This window comes from Tamandua tetradactyla, chromosome 14, assembly GCF_023851605.1.
Source record: "Tamandua tetradactyla isolate mTamTet1 chromosome 14, mTamTet1.pri, whole genome shotgun sequence".
Classification (NCBI taxonomy): domain Eukaryota; kingdom Metazoa; phylum Chordata; class Mammalia; order Pilosa; family Myrmecophagidae; genus Tamandua; species Tamandua tetradactyla.
In genome coordinates, this window is record NC_135340.1 from 86,077,821 (window position 1) to 86,096,521 (window position 18,701).

General features: G+C 49.9%; 1 protein-coding gene across 1 annotated transcript in view; it reads left to right on the forward strand.

The window, feature by feature from the left end:
* The window catches only part of CORO2B (coronin 2B), a 141,350-nt gene extending 124,950 nt beyond the window's left edge, over positions 1 to 16,400 (forward strand). The window contains exons 6-12 of the mRNA XM_077128341.1: positions 741 to 857; positions 2,130 to 2,234; positions 3,009 to 3,105; positions 6,512 to 6,624; positions 6,989 to 7,079; positions 9,270 to 9,409; positions 14,431 to 16,400. Of these exons, the coding sequence (XP_076984456.1) occupies positions 741 to 857; positions 2,130 to 2,234; positions 3,009 to 3,105; positions 6,512 to 6,624; positions 6,989 to 7,079; positions 9,270 to 9,409; positions 14,431 to 14,562 (795 nt within the window). The 3' untranslated portion in view covers positions 14,563 to 16,400. The remainder of the gene's footprint in view (positions 1 to 740; positions 858 to 2,129; positions 2,235 to 3,008; positions 3,106 to 6,511; positions 6,625 to 6,988; positions 7,080 to 9,269; positions 9,410 to 14,430) is intronic.
* The last annotated feature ends 2,301 nt before the right edge of the window (positions 16,401 to 18,701 follow it).

Below are 18,701 nucleotides of genomic sequence, written 5' to 3' on the forward strand. Positions count from 1 at the left end.
CTCATTTAATCCTCTTCCCAGAGGATTTAACAGAAGGGAACCCAGAGCCTTGCCCCAGACCACACAACTACGGGAGGAGCTAGAATTTAAACCCAGCCAGCTGGACTCCAGAGTCCATCCTGAGCAGAAAAGATGTTAGAGATCAAGGAGGCAGTCCCCTCTCACAGATGCGGACATCGGGGGGCTGTGAGCAGCTTCTCCTGGGCCACACTTTTTTTGGCAGAGCTGGCACTCAAGTCCGGAGCAAGTGACACCTGTCTGCGTCTCTGCACTGCTCCTGCAGCCTCTGTGTTCTGACCCGATGGCTGACTCGCCCTGGGGAGGGGCTGCAGTGTGGTAGGCAAGGAGGAACTAGAGGTGCCATGAGCAGGGGCAGGAAGAGAGGAAGCAGATGAAAGCTCAGTTAAGGGGTGTCCCAATGAAGAGGGCTCTCTAATAGTGAACAAAGGACAGTCCCTTGTCCTCCGGTCCTCCTGAACCTCAGTTTCCTCATCCGCAAAATGGGGAGAATGGCTCCAGGAGGTATCTTTGTGAGGATGGGAAGAGAGGACACTGAGTAAGGGCCTGGCATGGTGCAGCCCCCACCAGGACCTGGCCAGCGACCTCTGCCACCCTTCTGTTGCCCAGTCCCTCTGGGAAGTGGCAGAGGGCCTCGGCTTCCAGCTCCCAGGACCCCCCGTGCTCCAGAGCACTCAGGGCTTTCGGGGCCCTGCCTCACCTGTGCTCTCTGTCCCTGCCAGGAGGCGAACTGCAAAAACCACAGAGTGAACCGGGTGGTGTTCCTGGGAAACATGAAGCGACTTCTCACAACAGGGGTCTCCAGGTGGAACACGAGGCAGATTGCCCTGTGGGACCAGGTCAGCCACGGGGAGCTGGGCGGCAGGCGGGGCGCTCTAGAAGGAAGCTCTGATGCTCCTGGGGTCTCTGCCTCCACAACTTAGCAAGAGCGGGATGAGGCGTGTGGTCTGAGGTCTCTCCTGGTTCCCCAGTGGGATGAGATCCCAGACGGGGGAAGAGCTAAACCGAGGGGGGATGCTGGAAGAGGGCGCCCAGTGATAGTGTCTCAAAAAGACCCCAGCCCGTCCTTCTGCGGAGGGCAGCTAAGCCACATGCCATGCAGGCACATCCAGACACAGACACGCATTTGCACAGGCACCCTTGAGCACAGGGCAGCATTTCTGCCTGGGGTGGTACTGGTTCCAGAGCTCGGCTGTCCAGCCCCAAACCTTCTTCTCCTGTCTGTATGCATCTGCACCTTTGCTGCAGGCAAACGACCTCCGGCCAGGCCTGAGGAACACCTGGCTTGGCCTACACGGTGATGGGGGCCAGTGTCCAGTCCCCTCCCCTATTCTCTCCCCCATTCACCTCCTCATCTGGAGAGGTGGTACAGTGAGCAGGCCCTGGCGGTGGGCAGCTGGTGTGGGAAGAGAGTGCTGAGCTCCCCATGTGACAACAGGCAAGGCCGGTTTCCCTGTCAGTCAAACAAGAGGATCGGATGAGAGGCACTCACTGAGCTCCTTTCCAATGGGAGCTCTTTTTCTGTTGTGGAATGAGCTGCTGAGGATCCTGCAGAACACAAGTGGGTGTGGAGTTGAGGAGGGAGGGCCAGAGAGCTGAGGAGCTGCCTGCTGCATTTTGGCTAAAGGAAAGGAAGCGTCCGTCGGCCTCTGGAGGTCTTTTCTTGTGAAAGTCAGCAGCCAGGGCCCTGGCAGCATCGCCCACAGGACTTGGAGGAGTAACTGAAGCTCCGGGGAAAGAGCTTAGGACAATGCTGAGCTGCTCCCATGAGATGTGACACCTGCTTTTGCCTGAATTGGGAGCTGAGCTCCAGAGAGCTAAAGAGACTTACCTGGGGATACCTAGCAGTAGTGGGCATGGGGAGGGGACATTGAGAACGAGCCCCCCCCGTCTCCTGTTTGCTGGGACCCCGAGCTGCCTCCTCACTGCCCTGAGCTGCTTTCCTCAACAAGAAATTCAGCTTTGCACCCCACCCGTACTTTTTTTAAAATCTGAGCTGTGTTTTCATACAAAGGAGCTTCTGGGGGCTTTGCTGGGATTTGGGAAGATGATGTGTCATCCTGCCTGCCCATAGGCCAATGCCCCTCCCCTCCCCCCTCGCCTCGCCACAGGAGGACCTGTCCATGCCCCTGATCGAGGAAGAAATTGATGGGCTGTCGGGCCTCCTGTTCCCCTTCTATGACGCTGACACACATATGCTCTATCTGGCTGGAAAGGTAGGGGGAGAGAGGGGACCGGGGTGGCCTGTGGGAAACTCCTGCCCCATTTGTGCCTACGCTCTTGTCCACCCCTAGAAAGAGCCAGCCTATCCTCTCTGCCCTTTCTCTGACCCAACCCAGGTTCCCTAGGGCCCCTGCCCCTCTTCCATCTACAGCCACCCTTGAGCTGTCAGTGACTGAGCATCCCTTAAAAGGCGAGTTGGAGCGGAGTTTTGCATTGGAATAAGGCTCAGAGCCTGGCAGGATAGTGAGTAATGCACCTGCTGCCAGGTCTTTGACAAAGATGACCTTGTTTGTCAGAAAGGCTGTCTATACACACGTGTATAGAGACACACTACTCGCATCTATACACACGTGCACACACACTACTCGCATCTATACACGTGCACACACACTACTCACATCTATTCACATGCGTGCACACACTACTCACATCTATACACACGTGCACACACACTACTCGCACCTATACACACATGTACACACACACTACTCACATCTATACACACATGTACACACACTACTCACATCTATACGCACATGTATACACACACTACTCGCATCTATACACACGTGCACACACACTACTCGCATCCATACACCTGTGTACACACACACACTACTAGTAGTCACTCCCCCGTGGCAGGCCCATCAGTGGTCTCTTGACCAGCTCTGCGGCACGGTGGCACTACTCTTCAGCTAAGTAGCTAGGCTGCTTGGCCTTCCCCTCCCCCACCTGCTCCCTCCCCTCCCTCTCTCCTTGCCCCCCAGGGGGATGGAAACATCCGGTACTACGAGATCAGCACCGAGAAGCCCTACTTGAGTTACCTCATGGAGTTCCGCTCCCCGGCTCCACAGAAAGGCCTAGGTAAGGAGGTCCAGGGGCTGCTGCACCCTACCTGTGTTGCCCCAGGGGAGCGCTGCGAGGCCCACCCCCCACTGTGCGGAGCAGCGTGGAAGTGGGACAGGGATGGGGAGGAGCCTCGGTTTTAGGCCCTGCCGTGCCACTCCTCGGCTGGGCGAATTTGGACAAGGGGCTATTCCCTGCGGAGCCTCAGTCTCCTCATCTGTAAAATGGGGAGAATCAGACCTGCCCCACACACCCCTCGCTAGGTTGCAGCGAGGCTCAGGCAACTGGATGGTGGGTCCACAGCTACCGTCTTCCAGGTGAGAAGCTAAGGCCCGGAGTGCGGAAGTGGCTGGCGCAGGGTCGCAGCTAGAGTCTGCGCTGGGACGAGACTCTGCGGCCAGCACTCTCGCCAGCACACCAGACCTCTTGGATCGATGGAACCAAAGGCCTGAGAGGAGGGCCTGGGAGGGAAGAGTTTACCCCTGGGACCATCCACCACCACCCCTCCCCCAGCGCCTAACTCACGGCGGGGGGGCGGGGGGGGCGGGGGGCGTGGCTTCCTCGTCCTCGGATCACATGGGGAGGAGTGAGTCGGTGGGTGTGGAAGTCCTCTGTGAGCTGCTGGGCACAGAGCAGCGCACAGGGTGGTTGTTAAAAATAGTGTGGTCGAGAGCGCAGACTCTGGCTGTGTGACCTTAGGTGAGTCACTTCCTCTCTCGGCGCTTCAGTTTCCTCATCTGCCAAGTGGGGCTAAGAATATTACTCAATTCAAAGGGTTGTGGGAATTAAATGAGTTAATATTTGTAAAGTATTTAGAAAAGTCCTGGGACACAGTAAATGCTACATAAGTATTTACGACAATCAATGAGTTCATCAGTAAAAATACCTAGAAAGGCAGGGGTTTTCAGAGGGAAGTTTCTGAGGCTAAGCGTTGGTGTGACTTTTGAAGTAGAGATTTGCCTCCAGCAGGCAGACGTGCCTGGAAACCCTACCCAAGCTGCCATGTGCTGGCCTTGGCTATTTCCTCTGTCTTCTCCCCAATTATTGATGGCAACTACCATTTATTGAGCTCTTTTTTCTGCCGAACACTGTGCCAAGTGCTCTACATCTTACATAATCCCCCCACGGTTCTATGAGGTGGTCCTTTCTCCCTTTTATGATAAGGAGGCTGAAACTCGGAGAGGTGAAGTAACGAGCTCTGGGTCAGAGCTAGGGGGTGGCAGTCTGTCACTGCAAAGGATCTGACTCCTAAGACCATGCTCTAAATGGATATGCAGTAGAACAAGAGACTGGTCATCTGGCTCATGGGCCACCCGCCTTTGAATGACAGATCAAACACACTCAGAAAGCCATAGCTCATGGACAGGTCAGAATAGAACCTGCAGGCACTGCCCCTTACAAAGGGTAGCTCTCCCTTCTCCAGCCTTCCCGTCATCTCTTCTGTAAAGCAAGGGTAATCAAACCTATCTTGTAGGGCACTGGTAAGCCTTAGAGACCAGGGGTACCAAGCACCTGGCCAAGCCTCTGGCTCTGCTTGCTCCTTCATTTAGTCATTCAACAAACATTTCCTGGGTACCAACTGTATGCTAGACCCTTTGTTAGGTCCCAGGGATACAGTGGTAAATAAAACATAACACAATCTCCACTCCTTTGAGGCTTACATTCCACTGTGGAGAAGACAGGCAAATAAACAAATAAATAAGAAAAATATCAGATAATAGTATGTTCTAGGCAGAGAATCAAAAATAGATGCTGGAACACAGAGTGACTGGGAAGACAGCACCATGGAGGATATTTAAGCTGAGATCTGAAACGCAAGAAAGGGGAAGAGCAATCCCAGCAGGGGCAACAGTTAGTTCTCATCCTGTGGCCAGAATGAGAAGGGAGGTCAGTGTGGCTAGGCCGAGCCTAGTTTCTGTAACATGGTGGGACGTAGGGAGAATGTTAGGAGATGAAGTTGGAGAGGTGAGCAGGGACCGGATCCCATGGGTGCATTAGCCAGGAGGAGAAGTTTAGATTTTATTGAGGAATGATTGGAGGGCTTTCTCTTTTGGGGAGGTAGGCCTTAGGGGCGGTAGGTGGGACAACATGACAACACGGTATGATCTGAAATGTTGTTTAAAGATTGCTCTGGTTTCTATAAGGAGGGTGGATTTTGGAGGGGCAGGATGGAGAGAGGATGGTAATGAGGGGGCACCATGGAGGTGGGAAGAAGAGGATGAATCGAGGAGATGTTTAGCGATTAGAGCCAGGTGGACCCCTAAGGTGTTGGATGGTGGAGGGGGGGTGGATGTCAAGGGGAAGGGAGGAACGAAAGATGACCATCACCCTGTCCACCTCATGGGGAGTGTTACTGAGCACATGAGCCAGGTACCTCTGCCCATCTGCTCACTCAGCCTTCCAACAGATATTGGTGTAGATGGTGTTCAGAACTTATAGATGGGAAAACAAAAGTGCAGAGAGACTAACTCACCCCAAACAGGACACCTAACTGCTAAGTGGCAGAGCCACAATTCACAGCCAAGTCCGTTTGCTCCAAATCCCATTTGGTTAACCATGATGCCATACTTCCCTCGAGCTCTGGGAATTCCTTTATCTGAAGCTCTATTTCACCATCAGGGTCAGAGGAGGAGAGGTAAAGCATTAACTTATAGTTACCTCGAGGGGAAAGAAACTAATGTTCCGTGTCGATGAGCATCTTCATTCTCTGTCCCATGACTGTATCTCGTGAGGCGCTGCTACTAATCTCGTCTAACCTGCTCAGAGAGTTGGAGACTTGCGCAAGGACTCCCAGGCAGAAGGGAGGGCAGAGTTAGGATCCAAACCCCTCTGTGCCTGACTCCAAAAGTGCAGTGCCTGCCCCGAGTAGGGGTCCGGTGGAGGGCAGCAGTTAGGAAAACCATGTGTAGTGCACACACACAACAACACACACGGGCACTCTGGGTGCTGAGAAGACATACAGTAGAACAGCAATCTCGGCCTGCGTTTAAACTTCTGGGTGTGTGGGGAACGGTTTTTCCCACCTCCTTTCTTTCTAAGGACCAGGGAAGCAGATTATGTTGGGACGTGGCCTTGACCTGTGACCTTGGGCAAGTGCCATCTCCCCAACCCCAGGAGTCTCATCTGTAAAAAGAGTGGGCTGCACTCAAATCTAGTCTCCTCCAGTTCTAAAAGGCCCCAGTGTAAAGACTACACCTTGGGAAGGTGGGTCTGACCCAAGGGGCTTGTTTGAGAAGTCACCATGCAAAGACAGAGCCCAACGCCAGGAGCCCTCAGCCTGCCACTGCTGCCTCTGCATGGGCCGTTGTCTCCAAACAGAAGTGCCCACCCCCTCCATCTTCCCCTCGCCGAGAGCATCCACTAGGAGGGACGCTGAGGGGGGGCATCCCCATACCCCATGGGAGCCACATGTGTCTGTCCACAGGGGTCATGCCTAAGCACGGGCTGGACGTGTCGGCCTGCGAGGTGTTCCGCTTCTACAAGTTGGTGACTCTCAAGGGCCTGATTGCACCCATCTCCATGATCGTGCCCCGGAGGGTGAGTGTGGGGTGGGGGGCTGGGCTCTGAAGGGACCACTGCGTGGAATTCCAGTTTGCTGGCGCTGGCTGTAAGCCTGGAGAAGCCCAGAAGAGGGAGGCCTTGTGGATGGGGCTCTTTAGACCCAGTTGGGGGTAGGGGTGGGAGTGGGAGTGAAGGACATTTTGAGATGAGCACAGTTTGGTGTGCTACTCAATGCAGGGTGGGAATTGCAAGCAGGAGACACCATGAGTGCAAAAGCTTGGAAGCAGCAACACAGGTAGCGTGGTTAGAAGAATCCCACTGGAGAGCAGAGATTTTCTCAGCCAGCCATCCCCACTTCCCCCCACTTCATCTGTGTACTCTTCTGTTCCCTCCACTGCAGTCGGATTCCTACCAGGAAGACATTTACCCCATGACGCCAGGAACAGAGCCTGCTCTGACCCCTGATGAATGGCTGGGAGGCATCAACAGAGGTACCGCAAGGGTTAGACTCCACAGAACCTTGGCCTGGGGCAGAGCTCTGCGGGACGGTGCCCGGGCCCTCGCTCAAGTCAGGGCCTCCAGGTTGCCACTGAAAATTTCCTTCCCTATAACCAGCTTGGCACCAGATGTCACTTGGGCAGGTCTCTTCTCTGCCCCAGGACTGAGACTCCCCAAAGACTAGATGACCCCGAATGTCCTCCAGCTTTGCTCTTCTGGGACTCAAGTCCTCCTCTTTGCAGAGCTGGAGCTATCTGTGTCACATGGAGGTCACCCCAGGCCACCATCCTCTTCCCTGCCCTGAGGTTGTCCCTCATATTCCTTTCCCTCTTCCTGGACCCAAAATCCTGAGTCAAACCTTTCTCTTTATTTTCAAATTAAAATGGATTAAAACTGAATTTTTTTTGAAGAAAAAGCATGACCTGCCCCTGGGCTCCAACATTTACCATCTGTAGGACTTTAGCCAAGTTACTGGACCTCACTAATCCACAGTTTCCTTGTCAGTAAAGTGGTATCTTCTTCATAGGATCACAAAGATTAAAGGAGATATTCCATGTAAAGGACAGAGCATCATGCCTGACACATGTTAACTACTCAATATGTTGGCTATTGCTTGGTTATCATCATCATCATCGCCATCAGAGCCAAGAGCATGCTCAAAGATCAACTAAACCCACGGTTCTCAACTTGGGATAGGAGTGGAAGGGAGAAGTAGCAAGTGGGGAGAACTAACTTCAGATGCTATGTCCAGTAGGATTCTTGAGATAGAATTCAACAAAAATTTGGTTTTATAAATTTTGCATGTGGAAGAACAACCCATTGCTTTGGAATAAAAAATATCAAAGGCATGTGATGCGTCACATTAGAGATGAGCAAATTGAATGCCCGAGTTATCCTGATTCCCTGTGTTCACTCAGGGTGTTGGTGGGCAGCCCTGGGTCCTAGCACCTTAGGTTGGTAGACCCTACATTACATTGCTCTGCTCCGACTCAGGCATTGCCCAGCCTTAGCCCCCAAGATTCGGCATATCTTTGATTTTAAGCTGGCCCTGTGTTTTCCTGACTATCAGTAGGGAAACATCAGAACATGTGATGCATTGTTTATAAAGAGAATGTCAGACTCCTGCTCCCCTCTCCTGCCTTCAGGCAGAACAGCTTCTGATCTCTGCTGGAGATAGGAGCAGCTCTGTATTCCCATCCCAGTACCTGAATGGCCTGAGAGTTTCAGGTCCGTGCTTGCAAACTTAATTCTCCATATTAGAACCTTGTCCTTTTTTATAGTGAGCCTTCTCTATTAATAAGGAAGACATGTCCCTCTGTCCCCCCACCCCTCACCTCCACCCCAGATACTGAGAAGATCAGAAAGAGATCATGGGAATTGAAACCAGTGAGGCTTTGAACATAGAAACTGATGGGCCTGGAGATATCTGAATTGGACAAGGAACAATCAACCAAGTTGATGGTCCCAAAAGTGTCTTACCACCATCCCCAAGACCCACATCATCTGTGCCTCTTACCTCTACTCCCAAGAGTCCTGAGATCACATACAGGAGTCAGGCAGCTGTCTGACCTTCAGATCTTGGCAAATTTTATTGACCCTATAGTGCCCATTGGGCATCATGGGAACAAACAAAGCAACATCTCAGAGGCAGCCAAGTAAGAAATGTTTACACATTTCCACATTGACTGGTCTTTCCCAAGGCCAGCCCAATTCAAGCCACCTCATGACACAATACAACACACAGCCATAAAATCATTGTGACCAGGAGAGGTAAGAAGTGGAAGTTATGATCAGAGGTGTTAGTCTCAGGAGTCTTATCAATGATTTATCTTCTTCCAATGGCCTTTGGCATCTACAGCATCCCCACCCCCTGCCAATTAGAACAAGCATCCGGGGCCTCTTGCCATCTTAATACCAAGGAGCCCACCTCCCAGTGCCCAAACACCAAGACTATGGAAATGCAGAGAATCCCGATTCTATCTGGCCACATGTAGTCACAGAAGAGGCCAAGAGACGGTACCTTTGCCTTCACTCTAGCTCACCCCATTTCCCCTTGCCTAGTCTCCTGTTTAAACTTCCCTTCACACTCCTCTCAGACTGTCAAGCACGACGTGAATGAAAGACACCATCACTTGACTAGTCCATCAAACTGTCAATGAGAACATTTCCTTTGCCTTTATTAGATCCAGTGCTGATGTCTTTGAAAGAAGGTTATAAGAAGTCCTCCAAAATGGTATTTAAAGCTCCCATCAAAGAAAAGAAGAGCGTTGTGGTCAACGGAATAGATTTATTAGAAAATGTCCCGCCCAGGACAGAAAATGAGGTAAGGAACGTAAGTTATTACCTCCACAGGCACTGGAAGGGTGAGACCTTTACATTTCAGTTATGGGCTTCAGGATGTTAAGCCAGCTCCTCTCGGAGGCATTTTTCTTTCTGTGGCAAATACCATAAGGAGCCTGCTATTGGCTTCCGTTGCCTCTGACCCCAATAAATAGAGGCTGGGATTATCATAGTGATATTGATGCCCTCCTCACCCCACCCCCAGACCAAAACCTCAACTTCACTAACCCACAGAGCCAGGTGTTCCTTGGGAATCCATTTCAGAACACTGCTGTCATTTGGTGTTAGAGCAGTTATAAATTCCTGCCTAATGGGGGAAGCATGGCCTCGTGCACCACAGCTCTGCCTTCCTCTCTAGCACCGCCCCAGTGGTGGAGTCTGACAATTTCCTGCCTTTGTGGAAGAAGCAGGGTGTTTATGAAAGCACTCGTTGCACTGTTTGGAATGGGAGAAGCTAATTCAAAGGCAACGATAGCTGGGGCTTATCCATGCCTCCTGGAGGCTTCTCCTTCCAACCCACAGCCTCAGTCGTGGTACAAATACAGTTCAGTTCAGCCAGGATTCCCAGAAAACTTACCATGTGGCGGGCACTAGGCTTGATGAAATAGAGATGATGACAAGCCCCACCTCCACATGAATCCTGGTTCTGCCATGTCCAGACTGACTGAGCACATTTCCTGATCTTTCTAAGTCCACTTCCTCCTTGTAAAATAGGGATATGAAATGATGTGAACACTAAGGAGGTAATCCATAAATGTCTAGCACTTTTCCTGGCTCATATTAGGTGTTCAAAGAGGCCAACTGTATTAGCTATCTATTGCTGCGTAACAAATTACCCCAAATTCGTGGCTTAAACCCACAGACACTTATCATCTCACAGTTTCTGTGGGCACCTCTGGCTCAAGTTCTCTTAAAAGGTTGCTCTCAAAACTGTCATTGGGGCTACAGTCACATCTGAAGGCTCCCACAGAGGAAGGATCTGCTTTCAAGCTCAACTCATGTGGTTGTTGGCAGGATTCAATTCCTTGAGGATTGCTGGGCTAAGAGCCTCAGTCCCTCCTGGGCTGTCAGCTGCCTCCAGCTCTTCCCAGGAGGACCTCTCCATAGGGCAGCTCACCATAGCTGGCTTCATCGGAGCAAGAGAGCAAGAGAAGGTGGCCAAGATGGAAAGCACAGTTTTTTTAACCTAATCTTGGAAGTGACTTCTGCCATATCTCAATCATTAGAAGAAAATCACAAGGTCCAGCCCACACTCAAGGGCAAGGTATTACACAAGGATGTGAACACCAGGAGGCAGGGGTCCCTGGGGGCTGCCTGTCATGATTTTTAAAAAAATGTTTTTAACATTTTTTATTGTATAGTGTAACATATACAGAAATTAAAAAGCAATAGTTTTCAAAGCACTCCCAATAAGTGGTTACAGGACAGATTCCAGAGTTTGTCATGGGCTACCATATGATCCTCTCATATTTTTCCTTCTAGCTGAATATAGGAGGCTAGAGGGCATAAATACTTTTTTATCATCACAACCAACTTTTTTTTTTCTCCCTTTTTTGTGAACAATAACATATATACAGAAAAGCTATAAATTTCAAAGTACAGCACCACAATTAGTTGTAGGACATATTTCAGACTTTGTCATGGGCTACCATTTCACAATTTTAGGTTTTTACTTCTAGCTGCTCTAAGATACTGGAGACTAAAAGAGATATCAATTTACTGATTCAGTATTCATATTCATTTGTTAAGTCCTATCTTCTGTGTATAATTCCACCATCACCTTTGATCTTTCCATACCTCTCTTTGGGGTTGTTTGGGCTATGGCAATTCTAAATTTTTGATATTGGAAGGGTCTGTCATTAATATGGGGTAGGAAGATGGAGCTATTTGATGTTCTGGAGAGGCTGGGCTCTCTGGGTTTCAGGACTTATCTGGACCAGGGACCCATTTGGAGGTTGTAGGTTTCTGGAAAGTTACTCTAGTGTATGGAACCCTTGTGGAACCCTATATATTGCCCTAGGTGTTCTTTAGGATTGGCTGGAATGGTCCTGGTTGGGGGTTGGCAGGTTATGATAGGTAGCAAAGTCTACCTGAAGCTTGTGTAAGAGCAACCTCCAGAGTAGCCTCTCGACTCTATCTGAACTCACTCTGCCACTGTTACTTTATTAATTACACTTCTTTTCCCCCTTTTGGTCAGGATATAATTGTTGAACCCACAGTGCCAGATTTGGATTCATCCCTGGGAATCATCTCCCATGTTGCCAGGGTGACTTTCACCCCTGGATGTCATGTCCCATGTAGGGGGGAAGGCAATGATTTTACTTGCAGAGTTGGGCTTAGAAAGACTGAGGCCACACCTGAGCAACAAAAGAGGTCCTCCAGAAGTAACTCTTAGGCATGCCTATAGGTAGTCTAAGCTTCTCCGCTACCTACATAAGCTTCACAAGAGTAAGCCTCATGATCGAGGGCATGGCCTCGTATATTCGATTTGGGTATCCCTAAAGTTTGACACAGTAGCAGGGGATTCCCTGATGGTAAGGTTTAATAGTTCCATAGTCTTTTCCCCCTCTTTCAGGGGACTTTGCCAATACTTTTTGATCATCTGCTTAATATACTCTAGGATGTTTCCGGGCATTACAATAATCTATATAGGATTAAAGGACCTCTTTCTTATTCTGAGCTTCCTGTGTTCCAGTTGTTCAAATGAGCTATACAGATAGGTTGAATTAGATTATGCACTACAGAAAATTTCAGTTCCAGATCAAATAAACCTTTCTTTCATTGGTTTCAAAGAATATGTGTGGTTCTAAAATATAGACACTGTCTTCCTTACCCCTATTGTCGTAACAATTTATGATTATCATTATTATTAATAAAAAGAAAACAATTCTGATCTTTAGGACCTCACAGTCTTAGAGGGAAGATTGGCAGGAAAACTGGGAATTGCCATAAATTCTGTTTGCATGCTGTTATAGGGAATGTTAAGGGTTCCAGGGCTGAATGAAATCCTGGGATGACTACAATTTGCTTCAAAATAATCCCGAAGGAGTGTGGTGCAGGGGAAGTGGATGGGAATAAAAGTGAGCCAGGAAGGCTCATATGGGTACTTGGGGGTTCCTTGTGCTGTTCTTTTACTTTTGTTTATTTTTCACATTTTCCATTTCTTTAAGTGCCCTGAGAAGACAGACATGGGCTGCTGTGTTAGCACCAGCGAGCCTTGTAAGTGGAGAAGGCAAAGTTGAATAGTAGTTAAATAGAGTTCCATTTCGCTGTAGACTTGTCTATATGAATCAGACCTGAGAACCTAGAGGAAATTGTAAAAGAGCCTACCGGCTCTAATTTTACCCACAGTTTTAATCATCTTAGTGATGTGGTTCTGTACCAATTAGAAGGTGGTGGCTTCACACATCTGTCTAAAGTGTGAAGAGGCAAGTGATAGTTTGACACAGGAGAGGAGACCTGTGGTTACATGGCTCTGTAGACTTATGAAAAATCATTGAGTCGATGATCAACTGTGAGTAAAATGGGTGAGTTGTACAGTATGTGAATTATACTTCAATGAAGCAGTTTTGTGTTTTGTTTTGATTTTCAAAAGCGGACCAAAAAAAGAGGCAGAGAAATCCACTTGGGAGGCATAAAGAACGTAGGGTCATTTAGTGTAGGGACATACAGTGTAGTGTCTCTCCAACAAGACGTAACCAAGGATAGGTAATTCGTTGATTAATAACAAACATCAATTAAACGGAGAGAATCATTTTGTAAAATGATGCGTGCATACCTTAAACCTTATTTTTCATTTAAAATGTGAAGCATCCATTCATTCAGCATCTTCTAATGCAGGACCCGGCCTTTTCCTTGAAGATGTCTACCCTGGTGGGTATCTGCCGTGCCTTCCATGCCTCCGCTCCAGTTCCTAGTTTCAGTTTCTTCTAGGTGGAACAAGAACCTAAAATCAATCGTTAGAGCAAACCCTAATTTCTACAATCTTTTTTTTAAGACAGGTTTATTGATGCATAATTTCCATATGATAAAATTCATCTTGGATCATGTGTAGATCCATAAATTTTGATAGACGTATACAGTTGTGTACCCACTACCACACAGTCGAGATGTAGACAATTCCCCCATCACTGATGGTTATATCTACCACACCTAATTCGGCAGTAGTATTTTTTTAGAGAGTCACTTTTATCAAGATTTTCCAAAGTATTCAACTTAGTTTTTACAGAAACAGCAACCCTCTTTTTATACTTAACATTTCATCAGCGTATACCACATTTAACTAAATTATGCAACTATAATGAGTACCCCTCGCACCAGGAAGTTTGAGAACGAATGCAGTGGACTCTTCGAAACACTCAACTCAAGCAGGCAGGCCTCCTCAAGTAGCCTGCTGGCTCCCAGGGCTCGGCTCTCCATGGGCATCTATCAGTATGTTTTAGAGAAAGAATGGAGAAGCCTGGTAACACAGGGAGTCAGCTAAGCAAAGGCCTGCCAAGACACCTAGACTTTTCCATGCCCACCCTAGTAAAAAGGTGGCATTCTTATAGAAGTGCAAAATGTGGTATTCCTGCGGTAGTCCCACTTCATCAGGGAAAAAATGGCAGGTTCTATTTAGCATCCTGAGCCTCATTAAGGATGCAAGACATTTAGAAAGCTTTCCATTCATAGTGGGAAACAAAAATGTTAGGTTTGGATCCCGAAAGGGGTAAGTTGGGATATTTGGACATCGGGCCTGTGGAGTCACTCCTTCCTCAGGTCTGCAGGGGCCGGAGCTTTCTTTTTTCCCTCCTTCCCTGGGGAAAGTGGGGGCCGCGGGCTGAGTCTGGAGAAGCAAGGGTTGCGATGAGCCGCCAGGGATGCTGAAATGGGGCCATCGGTGGAGTCCGGGGAGAGCGGGACAGAGCCTGAAACAGGAGGGCATGGGGGGAGGGTGTCTGGACCCCCACCCTGGAAATCACCTTCTCACCTGCTCTCTCCGCGGCCTTCTCTCCTCCACCCCAGCTCCTCCGAATGTTCTTCCGGCAGCAGGATGAGATTCGGCGGTTGAAAGAGGAGCTGGCGCAGAAGGACATCCGCATTCAGCAGCTGCAGCTGGAACTGAAAAACTTGCGCAACAGCCCCAAGAACCATTAGCTCCCTGGCTGGGCTGTTTTCTAAGCCAGTCTCTCCTTGTTTCTACTCGTCCCTTAATTTCCCCTTTATCCAGTGATCCCAGAGACAGAGCCAGGACTGGAGCCAGGGGCCAGCCTGAGGACCCCGCCCACCACCTCAAGAACTGGAAGCCAACCTTTGACCTCTTGACCTCATGCTAATACAAGACCCCATCTCACAGCTGGTAGCCCCTTTACCTTCCACCCCAGGAGCCTGGGCTTCCTCTCAGCTGGGTGAAGACCACGGACTCCCTGACGGGGTACCCTTAATGGACCAGGGATCCCAGCGAGACTTAAGAACTTGAACTTACCCCCTGCAAAGGGGGCTGACATCTCAGCACTCCTCACGGAAGCTCACAGCGTCCCTGACTTCGCCACAAAGTAAGGGCTGGATTTGTAGGCATCTACTGACTTTCCCCTCTTCTCTCAGCAGCCCTGGAAGCCTGATTAGCCTGACAAAAGGGTTGCCAGCAGCCTGATTCCTTTCTGTCTTTTGTCCCACCTCTCTTGTCTTCAGGGAATTAGAAGGATTGCTCACCAAGGCCATAAAGACCCCCCTGACTTCCCATGACTCATCAGGGCTCCTGCTGCACCCTCTTCCCATTGAATTTGTGAGGCTGGCAGAGTAGGAATTAGCATCCCATTTTACAAATGTCAGAGCTGAGGTTTGCAGTGAGGAAGTGACTTACTAAATCTGACTGCAGGTCAACAGTGGGTCCGGTTCCTGGATGGCCACATCCCAAGACCAGGGCCCTTGTTCCTATATCAGGATGCCAACCCCACGCGGGCTTCTCCAGTGCTCACGTCTCTAATGGAGGATGAGAACTAGAAGCCACTCCTAGCGTCTCCCTGACACCAGGTGTGCCAATGTGCCACACACGGCCCGGCTAAGGCTCCCCACGCTGAGTGCCCCTAGACCCTCCTGGCCCCCACCATCTGCTCTCCCCTTCCCGGGGTCGCCCTCTGAGATGAGCCCCCTTCCTCCTGGAAGCCGAGGCTGAGAAGGGCAGAGCTCAGCCCTGGGGAAGGCAGAGCAGGGGTCTGACCTCTCGCAGGACTCCTCTGTGTGTGTGTCTCTCAACCACTGGCAGCCTTAGACCCACATAGGGTGGCCGCGGCCCTCGCTTTGTATAGCACTTTAAAGTTTACACAGCTGTTCGACACATAGGCTCTCATTTGACCGCCACACCCACCCTTGGAGGTAGGGCACATCCTCTCCGTTTTGCAGATGAGGAAACCGTGAGAAGCGCCCGCCCGAGACCACACGGCTCTTTGAGATGCCGCATTTCATTCGACCGTCAATACATTTCTTTTTTTTATTTCCTTCTTTTCTCCCTTCATTTCCCACTACCCGCACAAGGCCCACGAATAATGTTCTTCTCAGAAAAGAAGTCACAGTTTAAGGATGGGATCTGGCTAGGGGATCAAGAAATGGGTGTCCACTCTTCTTCTCCCCATTACTTAGGCTCTAGTAGTCACATTTTATCCCACACACACCTGCTTTCCCCATAGCCGCCTTGCAGAATATCCCATTCCCAAAAGTCGGGGCTAGCCAAACCCTTCCAGGTGGAGCTGGTGGGGGCTGAGGGGGAACCTCCCTCCCCACCCCCCACCTTGGGCTTTTCCTCTAAGCACCTTCCACCCTGAGACCAGCTAAAGCAGGGTGTCCTCACCCCCACCCCCATGCTAGGCAGTGTCAGCGCTCATCCCCTCCTCCACACGCCTCTTGAGCTTTTTTGTTTCTCCACCCCCAACAGACATTTGTGGTCTTCTATGGTTATTTATGCTGCTTCCCAAGGGTAGAATTAAAATAAAATGTTTTCAACTTATCACACCTGGTCGTGGCCATCTCATTTACCTCTGGGTGCTTCCTGCTCTTGCTCACCATGGTATCTTGCTGGCCAATGCCTCAGCCACAGCTCCTTTGCCTTTTTGGAAGAACAACCCACATCTGCTTTTACAGCCATAATTCCAAGCTTTCATTCAATTACAGCAAGGCTTCTCCACCTCAGTGCTACTGACATTTTGGGCCTATCCTTCTTTTTTGTAGAGGGCCCTCTCTTGTGCTTTACAGTATTTAACAGCATCCCTGGCCTCTGTCCACCAGATACCTATAGCACCCCTCCCCGATTTGACAACCAAAAATTGCCCTCAAACATTGCCCAATGTCTCCTAGGAGTCAAAATCACCCCCAGCTGAAAACCACTGTAACATAATTATTCAATAGGCAATCTGCTCTGTACCCAGCCCAGTGCAGGGGCTATGGGAAACCTTTGCACTGGACTAGTGCTTCCCGGTTTGCAAACAGTAATACCTATGCTTGACTCTTTTGATCTTCACAGTAGCTCTAGGTGGTAGGTTCTATTATTATTCCTGGTTTCAAGGTAACAGTTAAGCCCAGAGGGACATGCTCAAGGTCACTCACCTGGGGTAATGAGGGAGGCACATAGGGACATGGAGCTTTGGAGTCCAGAGCCAGAGGAGTTGCGTGCTCCCAGTCCCCAGCCAGGCTCAGTGCTGGGTGAAGTCTGTTCTGGAGGAGGGTTGGAGCCCAGGATGAGACAAGGGATGTTGAGCAGTGGATGTCAGGCCACTGAGATCTCTTTACTCCACCATCAAGTTAGGGTCATCTTGCAGAAGAGTTTGTGAGGTTGCAAAATGGGCATGGATGTAGTAGTGTAGACGCTACAGGAAACTCAGAAGAGCCAGAGGAAATCAGTAAGAGTGTTTGAAAAGGGAGCTGTGGACAAAAATGATACAGGACTGGGAGCAGTGGACAGGACACATGAGCCCCGGAGTGGGTGACCCAAGCCCAGACTGGCACCTGACAGGCTGTGTGACCTTGGGTGATTCATGTCCCCTCACTAGACCTCATTTTCTACCTCTGTAGGAAGAGGGGGATGGGACTATTTCTATGGTGTCTTCTTGGTCTAACTTCATAGGTTTCCATCATATCAGCATTGGGAGGTTGGGACAAGTCTCCAAGACCACCCATTATCTAGCACAAGTGCTGTTGACAAGAAGTATATGAGGAGAAGGGAAGCAATCGGATGACCTCCTGCGGGGCTTGGGTGCAGAGAAGTACTTAAGCTAAACATGAGTTTTAACAAACACCCTTAGAATTTCTGGTCTAGATCAACTCACAAAGTCTTAGGCTTGAAAGGAAAGCTAAGGTCATTGCAAGTCTGGCCATCCTAACTTACACTGATCTCTCTACCAATTATGGCCTAGTCTACCACATTGCTTTAAATATTGTAATTATGTAGGACAGCAAGTTGCTTGTGGTTCTTTGAATTCATTCCCACTGCTATGCTCCTCACCAGGAATTTGTTCCCTTCTCTTCTCCTGATGAGGAAATGTGAATTTAAACTCAAGGCCCTCCTCCTCTGTGAGGAGGTGCTTGCCATGAATGAGGGCCCTTTGTAGGCATGCCTAGAACTTCTTGTCCCACCCCCTGACACCTAATTGGATTCTCGACTTGATTTATCAGACAGAGAGCCGGACGGACTCAGCACTGGGTGCTGGGGCCTGGAGATGAGAAAGAACCAGGACTGCCTTTGAGGGGCTCCAGCCAGCGGTCCTTCTATGGGCTGCTATGGCACCCATAGGAGCCAGAGCCCATGAAGTCTTCAATGAGCATCACCCTTTGGCTAGATTCGGCTTGGAGTGGGCAGTTGTTTTGGAATTTGCTGACTACCAGGTTTTCTTTCAGCCAGCCTCCTGAGATCCTGAGATGACGGGCTTGGGAATTTTTAGACTCTCTCCTGGCGCTGGGCAAACATCCCAGACTGCCAGTGGACTGTGCAGAACGTGGCTGCTTCTTCATCGTGGGAAGTGACTTCATATGAAAAACGCCATCACCACAAGCCCCCACCCCCACCCCCAGCCTTCCTGCCCTGGCAGGGCTGCAGTGACGAAGCCCGCGGGGAGCAGGAGCACTTACCTTGGCCACGGCAAGCAATACCAGAACCCTTTCCTCCCCGGAGTCTGACAGCCTGGGGGCTGTGGGCCTGTGTCACAGGGAGGGGGAAGAGGCCCCTCTCCGGGATGTTGGCAGGAGCTCCTTGTTCTCTGTGTATTTCTGTTTCCTATTTGGGAACAACCTGCAGCCTGTCTTCTGTT